The 23,371-nt window shown below is 39.9% G+C and overlaps 1 protein-coding gene across 3 annotated transcripts in view; it reads left to right on the plus strand.

Annotated features, from left to right (window-relative positions):
• Jakmip2 (janus kinase and microtubule interacting protein 2) overlaps nt 1–23,371 on the plus strand; it is a 155,893-nt gene that overhangs the window by 81,921 nt on the left and 50,601 nt on the right. For 2 of the 3 annotated variants that reach the window (XM_032885568.1, XM_032885570.1), the window contains exons 2-3: nt 12,808–13,084; nt 20,584–21,081. In XM_032885568.1, the coding sequence (XP_032741459.1) occupies nt 12,956–13,084; nt 20,584–21,081 (627 nt within the window). In that variant the 5' untranslated portion in view covers nt 12,808–12,955. Of the gene's footprint in view, nt 1–9,767; nt 11,693–12,807; nt 13,085–20,583; nt 21,082–23,371 lie in introns of those variants that run through there. The other variant, XM_032885569.1, reaches the window with a different exon arrangement.

A 23,371-nucleotide genomic window follows, 5' to 3' on the forward strand; every position in this document is an offset into this window, starting at 1 on the left:
AGCAATAGCCTTGATTGATCCTTAGTTCTTACTGACTCTTCTCATGTTAATTTCCCTTCAACCCTTCTCTAGTCTTCAGACCACATGGCAGATCCTGTGTCATCTTTCAAGACTCGCTTTGGCCATCCTTTCTGTCAGACATGTGAGATCCTCCCCAGGGAGCAGATCCCATCCTCTGTGCACCAATGCTGGGTGAACAGTTCCTTTGGTTCTCATTACATCCGCAGACTAGAGTTCGTTATTTACACGTTGGCCTCCCCTGTGGGGAGAGTTGTAGAGAGGATTCATAAATCACATACTCAGAGGTGACTACAAGACTTTTCCATCCCCCAGCAGAGCACTGAGCAGATAATGCATATCAATACTTAGCACAGTGACCAGCAGTAATGCATGGTCAATGGTCATTATGGGGATGACAAAGCATCATGGGAGCTTTCATCCTTCACAGCATGAGGCAAGCCAGCAGATAAGGTGTAGGATTATCTTTACCAAAGCATTGTGGACAAGAATATTATAGGCCAGGACTCCAGCACTTTGTAACATAGAAAAGTGCTTGTTACACACACAGGAAATTCTTAAATCTTCTGATATTCTGAACCATGGAGGAAAACAGTTCTGATGCTTCATATTTTCTAACAAAGCTGTCTAGAAAGATGGATTAAAACCTAAAATGAGAAGGGCCCTTCCTGGTTTCTGTTCCAGAAGGTAATAAATCAAAGGAAATTCTGAGGGGAAAATGTATTTCTCAGATATGGATTGCTAACTTTTGAGAATATTGTGCTTACTTTTATTGGATCTCTCATGCTATTAGTCCATTACAATGTTTAATGAGAAGATATCAAGCCTCTGCCAAGCAAAACGTGCCCTGTGCCCTCTCCTGGAACAGCCATGGAACTGAAGAAGGACCCTGTGACTGCTTCCATAATTACTGTTCTTCCAACAGCACTGCCATGTTCAACAAACCTTTTGCGTTTGAATATCTGTTATGAGCCTCTGTGCCCAGAAATCAAAGTCAAGTCATGGACAGGCTCAAGGAATTCTTACCTCTTCCGGCCTGAAGAAACTGAGATGCTTTCATCAAGATGAAAGGTGTGGGGAATGAAGTTTAGTTTCATGAGAGGAAACAGGACAGCCTCTTTAAGAACAGCAGGCTTGCTTAAAACAAATCAACTCATGGAATTCATTTTGTGTTGGCTAACTATTTCTGGGCATGGGACCTATCATGGAATATGTCTATTGTGCCTAGAGCGAAGAAAGGTGGGAAGGATCTGGGAGAGTCAAGGGGAGGGAGAAAAGAATGTGATCAAAATCAAAAGTATGAAAAAAAAGTTTTAGTTAAAAAAATATGAACTGGTGGAAAAAAGAAAGAAAAAAGAAAGAAAGACAAAAATGAAGAAACAAAGAATGAAAGAAAGACAGACAGACACACAGAGAGACAGAAAGAAAGGAAGAAAGAAAGAAAGAAAGAGAAAAAACAAATAAACAAAGAAAGACAGAGAGAGAGAAAGAAAGAAAGACAGAAAGAAAGAAAGAAGAAAGAAGAAAGAAAGAAAGAAAGGAAGGAAGGAAGGAAGGAAGGAAGGAAGGAAGGAAGGAAGGAGGATGGAAGGAAGGAAGGAAGGAAGAAAAGCTGATAGAAAACAGTGTCTTCTAAGGATTCCAAAACCATCTTTATTTAAGTTCTGGTCTGGTTGAACCCTGGTGGAACCTCTGTTTCCAAGACAGAGCCAGCATGGCCTTGGTTCTTAGTTTTCCTCAGTTGATTCAAACAAGTCGTGTTTCAAGAGGATGTAGCTCTCTGACTTTTTGAGAAGAAATGGCCTCTAGTATCCACTTCAGGTTCTAGTAAGATGTCTCTGCTTGTATTCATCTCTGCCTATACTGCTATGTCAATTTCTTGTACTCCTGCCTTATTCCTGGCTTCAGCTGATTGTCTGCCTGTAGTTTTTCCTCCTTGCATTTCCTCCACTGAATTTCTGTGCTTTGCCTTTTTCTCCAAAGCAATATCCAATTACTGTCATAGAAGCAACACAGTAATCATTATAGCTATCTTTGTAATAGGGAAGAAAAGCCTCAGTAAATTTGTGGTATCTCATCATCTGACATTTAAAGAGCTCATGTCTGATTTCTCTTTGAACATTTGTCATTTTATGAGTAAACATGAACTATCTGTTTTTTACTCAGTGTCATAGATCTCATTATACTGAAATTTACTTCCATAAAGTCTTTGATATTGATTTCAAATAAGGTATTGAACCAACTTTGAAAAACTAAATAAATAAATCAGAAATAAAAATAAAGTACAGTTGTTCCTCAAATGTGAGTTTTCGATAGATAGATAGATAGATAGATAGATAGATAGATAACAATATTTTAGATACAGTATTCTTGATAGTTGTGTTCATAAACTCCGGGAACAAATCTGTCCAATTATAGTGACTTTGCTTCTATATTACATGATCTAGTGCAAAGTTTTCGTTTCTTTCTTGATCTTTTCTCTTTAGTCTTGTGTGTATAATATGGAGTAGTGGGGATGTGAACGTTCTCTGTTTAACATGGTGCCTGACTTTGGTTTTAAAGTCCATGAAACTGTTAATTAATGTTATTGCTAAACCACAGGGATTTTTTTGGTGGGGAGCAGTTTTTGCACTTTTGATGTCTATGTTCTAGAGTTTTGTGTCATCCATAACCTTCACTAATTCAATGCTTCCACCACCAGCACATTATACAGGCTTTCACTGTGTCACAAACCAGGCAGAGAGAAGCACTCAGAGAACTCTGCCAAGCATGTTTCAATGATGCTATTAATGTTGCTCTTTGATTTTAAATGAGGGAATTACCTCCCATCAACTGAATCCTTCTCTTCATATAGTGTTATAACGACAAATGTCTACAGATGCATAGTTGTGTTTAAAGTCCAAGAAAAGAAAATATATATGATGAATGTAATGTGCTCATCAGCTAAATTCATGAACAGAAGCTGTCTATTTATAATACAGCTTAAAATTTTAGCTTAAGCAGGGTAGCTCTCTCCATTCCATTCTAAGCTTTTCTTTTCTGACTGAATATTGCAACTAGTTCCTGTTGGAACCTTTTACTGTAGTTTCTCTCTGTTCAGTTTGGCACTACTGAACGTCAATAATAGTCTTCCTTAAAGGTAAGTTTAGGGAGATAAAAAGATGACTTATTCAGTGGCTAAAAGCTCTTACTGATGAAGCATGAGGAAAGATCCCAGCACACAAATGAAAAGCCATGCATGGCTGAATGTGTATCTGTTACCCCAGTGCAGTGGGGGTAAGAGATAGAAGAATGAGAAGAGAGAGTCAGGCCACCAGCCTTGGCAACAAGGCACATGTCTTGCTGAGCCATCTCCCTAGGCTTATAATTAAAAGAATTGACATGACTTCATGACTACTAGCCTAGTTCCAGGTTCAGAGGTTCAGTGAGAAAGCCTGTGTCAAAGGAATATATCAAAATGTGGTAAGTAGGACACATGAAGTCTTCCTCTGGCCTCTACGGAGGTACACACAGGTTTTTATACCTGTACACGTACACACACACACACACACACACACACACACACACACACACACACACAAACTCAGCAATTTTCATATTAATTTCTCCATAATCTTGAGACTTTCATACATGTATACAATAGAAAATTATAACCACTTCTCATTTCCTTTCTCCAGCTCCCTCTAAATACCCCCAACACTAACGTTCCTTTCTTAACTTTATGCCCCCTTTGCTAACCCATCAAATCTACTTAGTACTGCCCATATGTATGTGGGGTTGGGGGCATCCACTGGAGCTGGGAAATCTACTGATGTCTACACACTGAATATGAATGATTCTCCCTCCCCAACGGTTATCGACTGTGAATAGCTATTCAGGAAGGGATGGGACACAAGAGTGTGGCCCCTCTGATAGCTCTATTCAATTTCTGCTTAATGAACCTTGTGCAGGTCATATGCAGGTAACCACAACCGGTAAGGAAAGCAGCAGTGCAGCAGCTCCATCCGGAGATGCGCATTTCCCAATGCTCTTCCTCAACATCCTGCTCTTTACATCCTTTATGTTCTGTCTGCTGCCCCTTTCTTGATGCCTTTCTTGTAAGAAGTGACTGAGATAAGATGTCGCATTTAGGGATGAACACACATTCTTAGCTCTTCGCACCTCTCCACTGACTATTGCCCGCTGTAAGAAGGAAGCTTCTGTTGAGAGCAGTCTGGATTTGTGGGTATAAATAGAAAGGGTTAGAATAACCTGACAAGCAGGGTCATTCAACAAAATAACAACAGCAAGTTCTGCTTTAGGACCAAGGAGGCTGGTGCAAAACACACTTAAGAGGTATGTTCAAGCCCCTTTTCTTTAAAACATCAGCATCCCAGTAAGGATTAAACAATATGCAAATTCAGTACCTAGGCCACTAGGACTTGCTCTTCTAACTTCACCTCTGTGTTATGGGTTGTTTGGGTTTTTGGGAGGGGTTTGGGGGTTGGTTCTTGGTTTTGTTTTTGTTTTGTTTGTTTGTTTACTTGGTTTTTAGTATCTCTCTATGCAGTATATTTTACCTCAAACATATAGAAACAGTCCTTCCATGGCCTCATGAGTATTACCATTCTATCACATCAGTTTTCATTGCATGTCTTGACTGCCTAGAATGACCTACTCATGTCAAACACAATATTCCACAAATTATTCCTGCCCACATGTGCTGCCTTCTAGGTTTTCTTGTCCTTTCCACGTTAGCCTTCAGTTTCCAGATTTACTTTCAAATATTTATTCACAATTACTTGTGCCCACTGTTCTAAGCAGTAGGGGTCAACAAAGAGAAAGCTATCAAGTGAACAGAATCATGGAGTCAGAGTACAATCCTTCTGTGTGCACTAGAACATGCATATGAGTCCATGAGTCTCAGTCTCTCTCTCTCTCTCTCTCTCTCTCTCTCTCTCTCTCTCTCTGTGTGTGTGTGTGTTTGTGACTGTCTGCAATCTTTAGCATCTAGAATATGAGGCTTCATTAAGCATATATGTCTTGTACTAAGCCCAACTGTAACATGTCATACATATATATAATTATATTTCAGAGATTATGTTTAAATTGATTTTTAATTCATTATGTAAAACAGTCTGTAGAGTTAGCATTTAGCATAACCACTTTAATAAACACCAAAACTTTTCTTTCAAGATACCAATAATTGAAAATTGAAACATACTTACGTGTAGACACACATTCATGTAAGGAAAAAACTTTTAACACAGAATTTTATTTTGCAGATTTGCAACTTTCTAAATTTAATTTTGTGTGTGTGTGTGTGTGTGTGTGTGTGTGTGTGTGTGTGTGTGTAAATGGAAGTCAGAGGACAGTCTTCAAGGGTTAGTTCTATCCTTCTACCACATGGGTGAGTCCTGAAAATCAAATTTAGTCTGTTAGGTTTTCGCCAGCTAAGCTGTTTCTCTGGCTTTCCTATTTTTGTTAATGATTTATACATTTTGTAGTTTATTACTATACCACAACACAAGAAAAATGTTACCATTATATGGAGTACAGAAAATTAAATGAAGATTTTCATAATAGGACTATTTACATCCATATAAAGCTATTTTATTCAAGTTTATGTGTTTTTCCTAAGTAGTATTACATTAGTCATTTTAAATTTTTGTACTGAAATTATTTTGCCTTTTTGAAAAACAGCTGACTTACTTGGGTCATCTTCTATTTATAGAAGTCTGTGTTTATGTTTGGTACTTCACAAAGGTATATTCCTGATAGATTTTCTCTTTCTGAATTCAAGGTCTTTGGAAACTGTTTCCAAGGAAACAGTTGGATAGGTTATGTATATTTCACTTATACCTAAAATAGAAAAGCTTGCTCTGGGTTATAAATAAAATTCTATAAAACTCCCTCCAATGATATGTGTGCTTTTCCCTTTACACCATCTTTTCTTTAGAGCAGTGCACATGAACAGTAGTGCCTGCTTCAGGCAGAGGCTCTGTGCTTCTGTGTTCCTTGCTCTGTCTAACCTTGAACACTTCCTGCTGTGTCTGAGGGTTCTCCCTTGTGTCCAGGAGTTGTTATATGTAACTCAATAACAGCTGTTAAGCACTTGAATCTAGAAAGGGAATGAAGATACTTGTCACACAGAGACTTACCTTTGCCTATGAGACAACCCATCCTTACGAAGTAAATCCAGACAACAATATGATGCGAGGCAAAGTCTATGCCAAGGAGAGAAAGTAAGCTTGACTGTGGTAGACAGGAACAACGATTAAGAGTCCTTAGTGAATGAATGCCCTTGATAGCATGCCCAAGTGTGTCCAGCACTCAGAAGGCAGAGCTGGGAAGGTAGAGTCTGAGGCCAGCCTGAGCTGCATGACAAAAGCATATCTCAGAAAACCAAAACAGGACAGGAAACTAACTTAGTCTGAAAGTCTAACTAAAGTACCTTTAATTTTATTCTTTCATTAATTCTTGCATCAAAGTTTAACTTCTATCTAAACTCTAAACAGCTATTTAAGTTTTTCCCCCACAAAATAGTTGCAATTTCTCATAATAAATCTTAATATAAGTATCTATTAGAAATGCTGTCTTATGCTCCTCACTGGCATTTTCTATGGGTAGAGAACAAGGTTATGTAAATTGTGTTTTGTGGTCTTTTTTTTTGGGGGGGGGAACAGGTACTTTGTGTACAAAGACAAACAAGACTCTGTTTTACTCTTCAGTGAGAGCAACTACTTGCTGAAGAGTAACTGTAATCCATATGGGGCTGAGGATGTAGCTCAGGGGTAGAGAGCCTGACTAATGCAGGCAAGGCCTTCCAGTAGATTCCTAACACTGTAAAAGCACAAAACAGAGATAAAATGAGTAGATACATTACAACAGCCATGACCACATTCTCTCAAGTCCTTGACTTGCCCCAGTAGGTTATTCTTCAGTGATGAGATCCTAAGTGGGATGATGAACAGAATGGATGATCAATTAAAGAAGATAGGAAACTTTGGGGGTGAGAAAGTCTTATATAAGCTGATGACTTACAAAGCAAATTTATTAAAAATGCACTATCTTACATACATTTCGCAAGGGAAAAATGGGATTGTTAGGAGAAAGCTATCACACAGTGGGATGAAATGTGTAGGAAGCTAAGCTAGCAATGTTGCACAAAGGGGGAATGGTATTTCAAGTACATCACAGACTGAGTGATAGCCAGGGCCGCTTAGGTTCACAGCATCCAATGTCACATCTTCCCGAAGGTCCTAGTCCTGGATTAATGTACACTTCAGCAATGCCTGAAGCCATTCTGTTCCTAATTTTCATAGGGCTTTTGTTAATTCAGTTTCATCAGACTCTTTTTATACTTGAAACACTATGTTAACCATAGGTAGCTTTCTGCCCTCTAGTCCCTGTCATTTTCTCCAAGCTCATCTTTTTCTGTTTGTCTGTTTACTCATGACACTCCCACTGTATTTTTCTCTGAAAATATCTTTATATTCTTTACTCCCTGGAGAAGATAATATTTAATACATCTGTCTAGAGCAGTGGTTCTCAACCTTCCTAACACTGTGACCCTTTGACATAGTTTCTCATGTTGTTATGACCCCACCCATAAAATTATTTCATTGCTACTTCATAACTGTAATGTTGCTACTGTTACAAATCATTATGCAAGTATCTGATATGTGATCCCAGAGAGGTTGAGACCCACAATTGAGAACAAGTTGTCTAGAATGTTCTTTTCCATAATAACAGTTAGATAATGAATTCTCTTCTTGGTTTTCCCTAGTAATCTGTCCTGCCTCACCTGAATATATGCTATGATTCTCATCTTCTATTGTCTGAGAAATTACCACAGTTATTAAAATGCTAAACCCCCAACTCCAGGAAGGACAGAGATCTTTTCTTTCATAGTGCATGTATGGCATATACCAGGTATCTTATTAGCTCTTTATAAAGTAATGATCACAGAATGAATGAGTGGCAAGAGCTGCAAGACATTCCTTCAAAGTGAAGACAGGAGTTGATGCTTGGGAATGATTTCACCCCAGGATAGACTGAAAAGGTGTGATGGGAAGTGACAAGAAGTGACATCAGACCTGGTTTTAGAGAGATGAAACAGAAGGGATTTTACCAAGGAGTTGAGGCAAGGAAAAGGAAATCAAAGAGCTACATGACCAAATTCAAAAGTATGCAGTAGATGAACGTAACCTGCCAAGCTTTCGTCTCTCCCAGCAGACACTGCTTCCACCGAGCGTCCCTGGAAATCCCCCTTCGACAGAATAAGTGTTTCTTACATGTGTAGCCCTTTACATCCCTACACGTTATCAATGTATTTCTAAAATAAAATTTTAACAGGACATCTAAAAAGAAATACCACCAAGAATGCCATATCTGAGTTGTATTAATATAATAGTATCCTTTTTGTACTGACAGTGTTAAATTTAAACTAATTCTTAATATATGCTATTTTTATTATGTGAAAAAGAGGGCAACTTGGTGAGAGAATAGAGCTTTAAAAAAACATAAACATATGAGGCCAACAGCTTACCATCCTGAAGGTACATAATCACTACTGTACTGAATATCACTACCTAACACAAGTGTAATGGATTGGAGAGCTGCCCTTCCCCTCCAGGCACACAATAACAATAAGCAGCCATATAGGAAAACTAGATCTCCAAGTTAAAAAGGTTTAAGTGGTAGCCCATTATCTTGCATTTTTGTGCCAAACTCATGAGCACACAATGAAACACATCTGCCTTTGTGGAGGGTTTGGGGAACCGGAGCATGCCACTGCTGACTGGCAGGGGTAATGCACTCAAGTGTAATTCACACGTGCTAAACACTGACAGCATCTCACTCAAAAGCAGCATGTTCAGAAAGAAGAGGCGCTTAGATAAGCTCTCAAAGCTTCCTTGGGATGGACATTTTCCAGTATCAATTATGCAGAACTGCTGGAGCATTTGACTTCACACATGTGAACTCTAGCTATTTCCTATCACATCACTTTCAAATCATAACTCAGCAGCAACGGCCTTATTGGAAAGCTTGAGGTTAATTATGATTTTATTCAGCTTCTAGCTTGAGGCAGAAGCAGCCACAAAGCCAAAGACCTTTGGGAATACTTATCCTGTCAATGAAAGCCTCACTTCACTGCAAGCATAAGCATGAATTTTTGCTCTTTTCCAGGATCCCTATGTCTTCCCTCTCCCTTCTTTTTAATATAAAAGGAATGATAAATGTGTTGGTTTTACCCTTTATGTTATTGCTGGTGTTTATCAAGAGTGTTATGTCCATGAAGAACTGTAAATATGACACTACCAGCAATATTTGCAAGTCTTTTCATCACACACTTCCCAATGCATTTATTCTTTGAAATAGTCCACTACAGTAAGCACATTTCATTCCCAATTTTGATGCAAGAGAATAGAAGCTTAGAATATTTAATTGCTCAAGAATATACAATAAGGAAACTTAATTAACATCCAGTTTTTATGATTTCAAATTGCAAGTTCTTGAATACCTCCTATCATTCCTTTTCATTAACCCCAGCTATAACTCCTCTCCTATGAGCTCCCTGGGTGCTAGAAGCTATATCTGGATCCTGCTATGTCCTTAACAAAGTACTTCTGTAGCTAAGGTTCAGAGACTGGCAGATGTACAATTCAATGTCGGCTCTGCCATTTCATAACTGAACTTTGCCCAGGTTAACTAACCTCTTCTTTCTTACTCTAAACAGTCATGAGTCCATGCCAGAAGGGTCTGGCTGAGGTAGCTCAGTGAAATTGTGTGTAGCACAGTGCCAGGCACTGAGGCAAAACAGTATGATGTGGAGTTGGCTCCCACACTTGCTGTTCTATGAAGTTTTTATGCCTTCCAAATCTGCTCATAGTTTTTCTGGTAGCTTTGTCCATTCGCCCATCCACTGCTTCCTAGAATGTGTTTTCTCTTTGTAAGTATAAATCTCCTCTTATAAGGTAGAAGATACTACTAGGGAGGAGTGCCATGGATGCTTCTTTATCTTTTAAATTTTAATTAGTACATGCAGACTATAGATTCTTCAAATAATATTTTTATTAGTGCTTGAGAATTTCATAAAACGTATTCAGTCACACCTCCCTACCTCTTTCAGATCTATCCTTACAACCATCCACCTAATTTTGTGTCCTCATTAAAAAAGAGATTAAAATGAATTTATATTGTCTATATACTCTTATACAATACTTTATATTGTCTATATATCTGTGGCCATCTATTGAAGCATTGTTCATCTACTAGGGGCCATACCCTTAAAGGACACTAAAATTCTCCTTCTAGTAGTAGTCAAATGCCAATAGCTCCTCAGCTGGCAGTGGGAATTTGTGCTCAGCCTCCCCTGCAATAAGATTGTATGGATCTTTGCATGATGTCACAATGTCTGTGTCTTAGTTAGAGTTATCATTGCTGTGATGAAACACATGGCCCAAGAAACTTGAGGAGGAAAGTTATCTGGGTTATGCTTCCAAATCACAGTTGATCACTGAAGGAAGTCAGGACAGGAACTCAAACAGGGCAGGATCTTAGAGGCAGGAGCCAATGCAGAGGCCATTGAGGAGCCTGTTTTCTTATAGAACCTAGGACCACTAGCCAAGAGGTAGCCTCAACCACAATGGGCTGGACTCTCCCCCATACATCACTAATTAGGAAAATATTCTACATGCATGTTCTACAGTTCAATCTTCATAGAGTCATTTTCTCAATTGAGGTCTCCTCCTCTCAGGTGACTTTAGCTTGTATCAAGTTGACATAAAGCTATCCAGTACAGTGTTATTATAGTGTTGTGTCTTGAAAACTCTATTTTGTTGGTATGGTACTGATATCTCATTTAGGGCTAAGCCCTCCACCATCGCTTCTTCTGTACTCTTGGACTAGCCATGAGTCTCTACATCAATCATCATCCCCTACAAAACCAGATCCGAGAGATGCTCTAACCTCTGTGTTTAACACTATGTCACTAGGAGTCAGTTTAATACTGTATCCGTTTAGCAGAGCAATAGTCATTGATTGTCTCCTGAGACTTACAACCTGTGTAGCTTTAGGTGCTGGGCCCTAATAACAATGCCAGAGTGGGAGGAGCCGTATCAATCTATAATTGTGTAGACCACTTCAATCTCTCTTGTGTGGAGCTCATCTTAGCCTCATGCCCACGTCCTGGAGACACGTCAAAGGGCACAGCTACAGTGTTTGTAAAGGGTGGCCCTTAGCCAAGTATCCCAATCCTTGAAGCCAAATACAGTGTCTGTAGAGAGCAGCAGCTGCTGGAACATATGGATGCTCAGTGGGAGTTTCTTAGTTCTCACTGACAGCATCCCAGTTCATCCTCACCCAAACCCTGGGAGCATATATGAGAAGCTCTGGTCCCATGTTCCCCTTTTCAATGTTAACAGTTGGATGTTGAGAAATGCTTTCATTTTTGTTGCAATGCAGTGTTTGGGACTTGAAGATGTTCCTCCCTTCTCTCCTCTAGTCAGGATTCTGGTTAGGCCTCCATTACCTGGACCAATTCAGCAACTTGCTCCTGAATCTCCATGACTCCATTCTCTTCCCACTCTGCCACCAGAATAACCTCAATAATCACCTGCTAGATACTTACCAGTCAGGAATTTCAACACCCCTTGTACTGCTTACTGGACAATGAGCCCTACACCCTGAGGTGGGAATTATTCTGTTTCCTACCAACAAATATTTCCAGCATTCATGCTTATCAGGCAGATCTGATAAGATTTGATTTTATTCCTATCCAAAATAATCTGTCTTTTCTTTGCCATGTCACTGCACCTGCAATTTTCTTAGCCTAGGAAGCTTCATCTGTGTCTACATTGTTGACATCCTACCCACTTCTCATGTACTAGACCAAGGGTGCTCTCTTCTGGGACACTTCCTTATATGTAGGGAAGGTACAAAGAGAGGTCCTTGTCTCAATGTGCAAGAACAATGTGTGTGTGTGTGTGTGTGTGTGTGTGTATGTGTGTGTGTGTGTGTGTGTGTGTGTACACTTACCACAGTCTGGTGTGGTGGTACACACCTTTAATGCTAGCAGTAACTTTTGAGTGAAAGGCAGATCTCCAAATTATAAAGCAAGTTTCAGCTAGCCAGGGATACACAGTGGGACTTTGTGTCAAAGAAAAAAGAGCAATCAAAACACTTATCAGAGAGATCAGATAGATAACAGTGCTGTTGATGAAGGTAGGTAGGTCTATTTTAGATAGATAGATAGATGGAAGTTAGTTAAGTAGATGACAGATAGTAGAAAGACAGGAAGTATGGTTGGCTGATTTTTCCTGTCATGGAACTATGACTTAAAAAAATATTGTACTAACAAAAGTGTTTAAAAGTAACTATAACAAGATTGAGTGACTTAATTAATGCAGTAATCTACTTAGTTATTACCCACTGTTAACATTTTAACCACTGAATAACATCCAGCTACATATACAGTATTTCTTATTTTTGAGCTATGAATACCAGGATGTCTCCATTGACCAGAGTCTCAATGAGTGACATGGAGAAAAGACAGAAGAATGGGTTGGTACTCCCAAAAAGGGAACTCAGAAATGTGAAAGACATATGCTTCAGGAAAAGGATTCTAAGCAGATGTCAATGGGATTGAAATGTCACTGTGAGTTAGATACAAAATATAGAACAGGGGAGATCTTAGAGACAGGAAAGCCTCAGGAGAAGGTGTTTACAGGCCACTCTGGCTAGGAGTGGATGGATTGACACAAACTCATGTCTTTACTAGTTACCACCATCTCTGTCTCTTTCTAGGGCTTCCGAGGCAGCGTTTGAGAAGACCTTAGCAAGGAACACCAAGCAGTAGTGGCTGAAACACCTCACTCCAGGAAATGAAACAGTAACATGGCAGTACCTGTTTGAGAGGATTAAAACCCCAAAAGACTCCATTTAGAAAGGGACAATGTCCAAAAAAGGACGAAATAAGGGCGAGAAGCCCGAGGCACTCATTGTTGCCCTTCAAGCTGCCAATGAAGACCTCAGGACCAAACTCACAGACATTCAGATAGAACTTCATCAAGAGAAATCCAAGGTGAGTAGGAGCTACCTGGGGCCATGACTCCAGCTAGCACTGGCTATCTCCATGTGTAGCAAACTCAGCAATTCCTTTAAATCCTGGACTTCGATCCATGCAGCCCAGAGACACCCATGCTAATATAAAATTACATCATTTAGATAACTGTTAATACAAAAATACTCTGGATCACAAACTAACAAATATTTCACTGTTTGGCATTCTCTTTGATCACTGTAAGAAATTTAATTTTATACCAAACCTATTTCACCCTGTTGAATGAAAATAATTAAAAAAGTTTGGAATCCATTTGAGGCTATTTCTACCTGTTTCAGCCATTGATTAACTCTAATCTGAAGTTCATGAGGAAAATATCTGTATCCCCATGAAGCAAATAGAACACATTCTCACAGGCATTTATTTGTGAATTTAAAAGGCGTTAATTTGTGAATCAGAGGTTCTTGGCATTATATATATTTCTCTCTCCTCGGAAGCCAACTTGGGTGTCTCAGGGTCTAAATCTGTGATTGGTCTCACACACATCACACTGTATGAGAGTAACCTGGGAGAACCCGGTAGAAATTAAGGTTCCTGAACTTATAAGCCAGCATTTTTGGTTAAGTAGGTGAGATAAGGAGCCCAGTATGGCTTCAGATGAAGGGGACTCAGTCTCAGAGGTTGGTTGGTCTGTCCCCATAGCATCTTTCCAGGTCTTGACTCCTACCAGCATCCAGTTTGTTAGTTTCACTTTGCCTTGGGCAAAATACCATTTGAAGGGAGGCAGGCTCCATTTAGTAAAGACGGAATGATAAATGACAGCCATAGGACTGCTTAGTAGGGAAAAATACCCACAATATTCCATAGGTGACCCCACCACTGCAAGTATTCCACCATTTGGTCCTTTTGAAACAGACAGCTCTTGAATGATCCCTAAGCTGTCCTTGAAGACCTGGCACAGCTTCTATGTTGGCAGGCATGTAGGTATCATCTCCTCTTCCTCTGACATGACTCTGGTAGTAGGCTTCTCATCCCCTCTCCCAGGTACCCCTGCCCTTCTCGCTTCCCCTCACAGTTTGTTACAACCTTAATACGGGAGTTAGAGCAAAGCCTCTCTGCGTGTCAGCAGCAAAAGGAAGCAGAGGGCAAATGAATCATAAAGCAATTTCATTACAGATAAATGCGATTGTGTTTTCAAAGGAGCAGACTCTAGGGGGGAAACATGATCAAAGCCAAGGTATGAATTTACACTCTCTGTTTAACCCCGAGGCTCTTATGATAAAATGACAATGCACCTACTGGGAGGGAATGGATCAAGCCTGGAGACCTTTGGGATGATGGGCCATTACTCATTTTCTCAGCAAAACACATAATGCTGTTGGCATTTACAGAAAATGCCCAGTGTGCAGTGAACAGAGGCCATCATAAATGCTTTGGCTGATAAAATAAAAAGCTAGCTACAACAGACCCAATGTACATCATCCATCACACACTTCAACATGCGCACTTCATCTTATCACAGAACCTGTTCTTACATTTAGCACCTGACTGGCCCTGAGTAGGTCTTCAAGTCCCACTTTGCTCATCTGTCATGTAGAACTGCAGAGGCATCTGTTCTATACGAGTGTGCTAGGGAGTGGAGATGTTAGGAGTGAGTTGACGTTAAGCATGGAAAGTGCATTGCACAGTTATCTCTTTTGACCCTCAGATTCCCCTTTTCACTCTTGCATTATTATTTGTTTCTGCTTGAATGAAGAAAGTCGCTACCTGGTTTGCAGGCAGTACACAAAACTACTTACTGAATGAACCCATGTAACTGTTTATAAATGCTTTCCTGAGATCTCTGTTATAACATTATTGTTGTAATATTTTGAAAGGAAGGCTCAAGCTTCAGTGAAGAAAAGGCCTGTTCTTCTCTTTGAACCAGTACTCCGAGCCATTAAATATGGGGATATTTTCCTGCACATGGATACCGTGAGGCTGCAACCCCTTGCTCAGTGTAGACTGCTATGGGATGAAAAACTCCCATACTTTTTCTAGAGTGTACTTTCTCTAGGAGCTAGGGTACAGTTTCATGAGGAATGGTGTGGACAGGGTGACAAAGGGAATCACTTGTCATCTGACCTTATGGTCTTCTCAGCATGTTTGGGACAAAAGAAGCCTGTGGTTACTATTCTGATTTTACTAAGGGTTGAAAATGACCTGCAATTTGCTTAATTACTTGCTTTCTGAAGACAGCAAGTGGAAGCCCCAAAATGTGGATTCTTTTCAGGGATATTAGAGATCAAGGTGATGCTTGAACACCTGGCCTCTGCCACCACCACCACCACCACCCTTAGAAAAGCAATCAACCTTCTCTGTCCTCAGTTCTCAGAGCCTCTGGTTCAAGGTTCAAATTTAAAGTGTGATATTTTTCTTCCTTTCTACACCTTTGCTTCTGTTTCAAGAGGCCTACCTAACTGAGAGAAGAATCTAGAGAAGGAATAGAAGAGGGTATGGGAGAAGGGAGAAGGGGATGCAGAGTGTTACTCCAGATCTTAGAAGGTTTTTCCGTAAAACCTTCTTTTCAGTCTCTCAGCCCTTTTCTCTAAAAGTGCTTAGGCTCAGGAGGCAATCCCTGCTGGTTTACTGTGAAGTTATTCTCCAGGAGCATGCAAAGCAAATAATCCAAGTGTCAGCTTTTGATAGCTTGACCCATCTTGATAACCTCAACCTTTTCCTTGCCTTTACCTCCACTGTTGCGATTTTTAATCCCTGGCTTCTAAGAGTGCATTAAAACTCCAGTCATCATCATGATTATCTTGGCAGGATTTCCATGGACATTTCCAAGAGCCAGAGTAGAATTATTGACAGAAAACACAGCGTGAGGCCTGCATAAAGTAGTTATGGCATCTCCTCCTTGTGTCCCATTAGAGCGCTTACAACAGGAAATATTTTTCATAATGATCTTTTCCTCCCATAGAATTTCTAGGGCAGAAAGAATTAGAAATTCCATTTTCACAGCCCTGTTCAGTGTTCCTTGTCCTTGCCTTTCTACTGGCTTCCCTACTTCTTATGGCCATCTATATTCTCAATGTTTTGCAAGTCAAGACCCTATGTCACCAACACCAGGGAACTCAACACATCCCCAAGGAAATCCAGATTTTGCTTTGGACATTTCTTTCTGTTTGGAAATAATTACTGCACTCTTAATGTAGTCTAGCCACGTTAGTCATACATTATGTGTCTTTGAATTTTTGTTGGTGGTGGCTTGATCTAACACTGTATAATATATTACCATATGCAACAATATTTTCAAAATGAACATGATAGTATCTACTGTTGCTTAGTCACTGGCTTTTGATACATTGAGTCATCTTCTCCACAACCAGATGAGAGTGAGATCATCAACCCAATATGCCAATGGGAAAAAGGCTGACAGAGGTAAAGGAATTTACTGAAAGTTTGATTGTAATCAGGCCTTTCCCAATAAAGTTTAAAGGGAAAGCAAGTCATATCAAGAGATCCTGCAAATAATTGCCTTTTCCATGGCAACTAAACAAATGTGAACATTTCTTCCTTTTGGGAATTCTACTGAGTAATTGATTGACACCATGTGTTGATCAACACCTGTTTTTATTAGCTTTCTCTTTGGGCTGGAATATATTCTCCACACTGCTGTATTTTTATAGTCTAACTTTTTGTTCTGTTAATCTCTCTCTCTCTCTCTCTCTCTCTCTCTCTCTCTCTCTCTCTCTCTCTCTGCTGACACACATGAAAAATTACTATTTATAATCTGAGAGAAACAACAAAATCACAGGAAGATGCTGTTAGGTACTTCGAGACTGTTTGATGTGAGTTGTTTAGGGTGGAATGTCTCCTGTCATATTGAATACAATATTGCCTTATATACCATAGTGTATAGCAGTTCAAGTTCTTTTCCATATGTTATTCACATAGTTCTAGAAATAATTATTACAGGTAATTTTCAAACATGTTTTCTTGGATCAGTGGTTCTCATCCTATGGGTTGTGACCTTTTTGGGGTGAAACTACTATTTCAGAGGGGTCACTTGAAACACAGATATTTACTTTATGATTTGTAACAGCAGAATTACAGTTATGAAGTAGCAATAAAATGATTTTATTGTTGGGATCATCACAACATGGATAACTGAATTACAGGGTTGCAGCATCAGGAAAGTTAAGAACCTCTGTCTTAGATGGTGAACAGAAATGCAAACCCAAAATCCCCTTACCTGGTATCCACCCTCATTATAGCTCATCATTGTCCTATGAAGTGTTGTTTCTCCTAGGACCTTGTGACCCAGTAGCCATGTTGTCATGATTCTTATCCCACGGATTCTACTTTAAACACTTACTGCTGAGACAGAGAAGGACCAAGTTCCCATCACTTGAGCTAAGGGTTCATTCCTAATATCTTATATGGAAAATAAACTGAGTTTCTAAATTAGGGGGGAAGCCCTTCCTCTAAAAATAGATACATTATCTAGAACAGTAATTAAGAAACCTTCCTACAAGGTGGAAGACACTAAATATCTTAGGGTTTGTTGGCCAGACAGTCTTGGAAAGTACTCAATCACTGTAATGTGAAAACAGCCCCAAGCAATGGACAGGCATGGTTGTATCCCAAGAGATCTTTATTTGAAAATGCAGAGACAGATAAACAAGCTGTAGTTTCCTCATCTCACACCTCGAAGTTACCATTTTCTGTTTACTCTGGAAGGATGAGAATGTAATCTACATTGCCAAGAACAGAGAGGCATCATCACCTGCTAGAGATCTGTTTTGCTGTAGCGTCCTGTAAGGGTGTGTGAGTGAATGCATAGTTCACTGGTAACGCCCTGAGCCTATGTTCTCTAAGCTGTATGACAGAACATATTATCCATGTCTCTGCTTATGGGGCTGTCCAGAAAACAAGAGCATATGGCCTTTAATTGCATAGGTGCCTTCTTGCTCCTTATTGGGCGGTGTCTGCAATAAGTGGATATACAATGGTAGTCTCTTAGGAGTTTCGAATCAGGGACAGGATAAGAGGAGAAGGAGAGGAGAAGGAAGCATGCACAAAATCTGTTACATAAAGAAAAAATGCACTAAGGACCAACAAAGTGCGTGGAGAAGACAAAAAAAAAAAAAAAAAAAAAAAAAAAAAAAAACAGCAGACAAGAGCTTAATCCTAGGCAATCGGGGTCACATGTCAGGAAAGGATGTTAAGGAGCTGGGCCAGTTGGAATATGAGAATCCCAAAGAGTCGAGGGGAGAGTCATCAGGGAAAAGAGGCTGTAGGCAGACAGGTACAAATATAAACCACATGCAGAAAATAGTATATTCTCCTGTGTCTGGAACAGGGGTGGGGGAGGGGAAGGAGGAACAAAGTATCGTGCTCAACCGACATAGGAGCCTGACTGGCAAGGCTGAAGTACAGGGATTCCTTTCTTATTGTGGAGGAGCCTCTGTGGCTTTGAAACAGCTACAACAGTAGTGCCAGGACTGGAATTTGTCAAGAGCATCGCCAGCAGTGTGAAGAAAGTAATTTTCTCCAAATGAATACCAAAGAACCCTAAAGCAACAATGGCCAAAAGAAATGGAGTGTAAACTGCAAATCAATGTCAGATAGGTGACCTTTAATTAATTGCCTTGTGACCAAATTTTTAGAAATTGAAAGGGATCAATTACTTTCCCTGATATAGTTTGTTTAACTTAACTCACACCAAACATTATCATATTAACACATGTCAAGGGACTAACAAGAAATTCAGCCTTGTGATAAATTGTCAAGACCCCAAGAGTATTTTACCCACAAAGCTAATCACATGTTCACAATACTGCAAGTATTCAGTGTAGCAAGTATCAACCATGTTGAACGGCAGGCTGAGGAGAGATCAGAAGACAGTCATTGGAACACATATGGCTGCTGCTTCACCAAATCCTCTTGGGTTCTACACCCTTATAGGATAACCACTGTAAGATTCACTCCTGTGCCTTTAAAAATATATATTTACCAAGCACTACTTCCCTTAGAAAATACTGTTAGAGCTGAAGACAGGTAAGTTACTGAGGTAAGTAAAATTCCACATACTCTATTCTACCTACGATGATTTTAAAAGGGACTTTAACACTTTTAGGTTGAAAAGCTCTCAAATTATGGGAAAGGGAAAACCACAATCAGAATATATCTCATAGAGGAGGTTATTTTCAATAAATATTAAAAATATGTTAATATTAAAACTTTACAATTAGAGAAATGGCAGAGAATCTCTGTCACACAATCCTGGGGCTCTCAAATTGTCTTCAGTTTTTCAGTCAGTCAGTCAGTCAGTCTGTCTGTCTGTCTGTCTCTGTGTGTGTGTGTGTGTGTGTGTGTGTGTGTGTGTGTGTGTGTGTGTGTGTTTCCCTGTCTACCGAGACAAAGAAGCAGGGAGACACAACACAGGCAGGTTATAGGATGAACTGAGTAGAGAAGAAAATAGCACAGGATCACAGAGGGACCTTTTCATCCTACTGAGGTGTCTGGCTACAAGTTCATAGCATTCTGTTAAATCAGGGATTTACTAGGTCACATTTAAGTAGCACAGACTGGAAAGAATGAACATTGTCATTAGAAAGGTAACAAAACTAGGGAGATGATTTTCAGAGAATTCCTGGAAGGTGGAAAGATTAGAAGAAATCCTTCTGAATTACTTGGTGTGTTTGGCTTGGGGGGCATCAAGGTCAAGTGATAAGAGGAAGACTAAAAAGAGACCTGTGGCAGCTGAAGCAACATGCCTAACTTCCTATAATTAGAGGAGAACCCAACAGACTATTTTAGGGATGTTATCTGTTTGGCTAGCCAGTGTGCTGTCATATGAAGAAAAATAAACTCATGGCTATTACAACTATCTTCATTTTTGTTTTACCTTCTCCATTATCCGCAGTCTGTGACACCTGTACTCCTCCCTCCCAAGTGAGAAAGAGGAGCATTATAAAATAGTATTGTAGGCACCTTAATGATATATCAAAGGTGGAACCATGCATAGATGCCCACATTTATGGGCTTGGCTGAAGCCAGAATTGTGCAGTTGGTAACTGTAGACTCTTCTCTATTAGTGGGAGAATCAACCCAGCAAAGCTTCACAGGTTTATTGGGTATACCGGCTGCCTGGGGAGTTGTTAAAAGCACATTTTGATTTATAGGTTTGGTGGGAATCAGGATTCTGAAATCCTAACAAGCTTCCAGGTGTCTCTGGAGCTGCCAGTCTGTGGACCACATACTGATTAAGAGGACCTCAGAATATCAAATATTTGTCTGAGCACACTAAGATAAACATCTTAGATGTTTCCTCCTATTCCGCACCATAGTCTGCTTTAAGGCCGGTGTTTTCTTTTCCTTTCAGCACACTATGTAGCTTGTACTCCCCACTCCCCTTTTTAATAAATAAGGTATTAAGAGATCATAGGAGCCTAAGCTGCAAGATCCTGCCTCAGAGCACGCGTTTTCTTTGAGGCTCATGCTTTTTCATCCTTTCACCTCTGTGCCTCTAGGTATCAAAGCTTGAAAGAGAGAAGACTCAAGAAGCAAAGAGGATTCGTGAGCTGGAGCAGCGCAAACACACAGTCCTGGTGACAGAGCTTAAAGCCAAGCTCCATGAGGAGAAGATGAAGGAGCTGCAGGCCGTGAGGGAGAATCTCATCAAGCAACATGAGCAGGAAATGTCAAGGACAGTGAAGGTGCGGGATGGAGAGATCCAGAGACTCAAGTCCGCTCTGTGTGCTCTCCGCGATGGCAGCAGTGACAAAGTAAGGACAGCACTCACCATTGAGGCCCGGGAGGAGGCCAGGAAACAGTTTGATGCAGAGCGCCTGAAGCTCCTGCAGGAAATTACAGACTTAAAAACCGCCAAGAAGCAGGTGGATGAGGCTCTGAGCAATATGATCCAAGCGGATAAAATCAAGGCTGGGGACCTTAGGAGTGAGCATCAGTCCCACCAGGAAGCCATCTCGAAGATCAAGTGGGAATCGGAACGGGATATACGAAGGCTGGTTAGTACTAATGAGAGCAGGGCAGACAGGGGTCTCTGCCAGAGCTCTGCTGAGTGTTCTCTTGTCAGTTACCATAAACAAAACGCCCATGCTTTGGCTAGCTGTGCTGTCTGAAATGCAAGGTGCATTGGTAGGTAGTTTGGTAGAAATTGGAACTGTAAAATGTAAGACATTTTAGAGTTTTCATTTTTATAGTATATTTCCTGGTAATTGCATTCACAGGGCACACAGGTATTCATGTAGCAACCTGTGTTCTTGGGTGGTCCATGAAAAGGCTATTAATTACAAGCCCTCCTAACCTTAGCTTGTTGCTGTAGGCTTCCCCATTGTAAAATTTCATTGGTATTTTACAGGACAAAGGGATGTTTCTACAATTTGTCTGAAAACAGCCACTGTTGAAAACATCTTCAGTGCAAACATGAAGCAATGAAATCCCTGGTCATTTTAAAAATGGGTTCCTTCCTCCCCCAAAAGCAAGGAATATTTATTATGAGGCATTCTGTTATTTTATTTTATTTTATTTTATTTACTTTTTACTTATGCACTTGGACGTCATTCAGAAGTAGCTTCTTGCTGTTTACGATTCTCTTTAGTTCAATCCACACATAATTTTCTTCTTTCAGCACACAAAGCCAAAAGATATATATCACAATGCTAAAAATAAGTAAATTAAGTTAATGCCTGGCCTAAAAACTGTAGGAACCTAAGTTAACTTTGTTTATGACCTCAGAACAAAAATTTACATTCATGTATATGTAAAAGTTGATGATTAGCTTAAATCTTTATAACAGCGATTCTCAACTTGGGTCAAAACCCCTTTGGCAAACCTGTACCTCTAAAAATATTTACATTACAGTTCATGAGAGTAGCAAAATTACAGTAATGAAGTAGCAACAAAAAATTAAGTTTATGGTTGAAGGTGATCAAAACACAAGGAACTGTATTCAAGTGTCACAGCGTTTAGAACATTGAGAACCATTGTTTTAAAGTGTATTTAATACTATACATTTCTCTAAGCAGAGTATCATTCAGAAAAAAAAAAATCCTTTCCCCATTGTCTGCCAATCCTCAGTGATTTCCTAGAAATTCTGTTTGCACTTTGGATAATGTCTCTAGGATTTCCACTTGAAGCTAAAAGTGGTTCCCGTAGAACATTTGTGTCATTTTCTTAGTAATGTGGTACAGTGTGACTAGGAAATTCTGCCCCTGCTACCCTTTCTATGTGATTTACCTGCAAGTCATTCTGCTGCACTGTTTGACAATCAAGGCCAAATGCAGCGCAGAAATCATGGTCTCTGCCCGGCTCTTGGTTTCTGAAATGACCATAGTTGATGAAGAAGGATTCAGGACTGTGAACTATGGAACAGTCAGGTAGGTGAGTTCTAAGAAACCCTTGAACTAAATATTTTTGCTTGCCTTTCAGTGTGAAATCAACAACTTAGTCATAATTCCCCCCATTATCTCTTTCCAAGAGCATTGCTGAAGTAGACAGGAGATTCTCCTAAGAAGCCACATGAAATCTAAACCACCTGAAGAGTGGCTCAAAAATTGGGTGCAAACAGAATAATATGGGGGATATGTTTCATTAATGTATGTGTCCCTGTCCTTCCTTACTTATTGTCATTTCCTATCCCTTTCCTCCCCATCATATGTACTTTTTGACCCAGAGGATGGGAAAGAAATAAAATCTGATCTTTGTAGAAAATGTTACCAAAAAATTCTACATTCTCATCTATGAATTGGAGCACTGGTTAATTTTGTGGTATCCTGAGACCCAAACTATGTGTTGATAACCACTGTATAATAAAGCCCCTCTACATGGCTGGCTATTCCACAGGGAGCACATTGGGAGTATGTGGATAATCATAGAGCCAGGATATCACAGAGCCTGACAGACAGGCTCTGAGCTCTGAAGAAGAAGGTAAAGTATCAAGATTTCATCACACATAAGGCAGGTGACAATGACGTAATGCTGAACCTTTCAGGTTATGAGTCTCATCTGATACAGAGTGGTCATGGATCCTACTGAACAGGACATGAATAGAAAGTGAAATAACTTGTATAACTGTGGGGCTGCAAATCCCTCCAAGGATCAGCTCTATACTGTAAAGGATCATTTATATTATTAGAGGTGGTAAGGATGACTCCTGGGGTGTTAATGAGCTGATCTAGCATCTGCCATAACATAGAACACAGCACAAGTAGTCAGGAACATGCAGGTTATGTGCTGTATTAATCTGCAAATAGCTCTATATATCAACTCCCATGTGTGCTCAGCTGAACCATGGAC

Source organism: Rattus rattus, chromosome 15 (assembly GCF_011064425.1).
Source record: "Rattus rattus isolate New Zealand chromosome 15, Rrattus_CSIRO_v1, whole genome shotgun sequence".
NCBI lineage: Eukaryota > Metazoa > Chordata > Mammalia > Rodentia > Muridae > Rattus > Rattus rattus.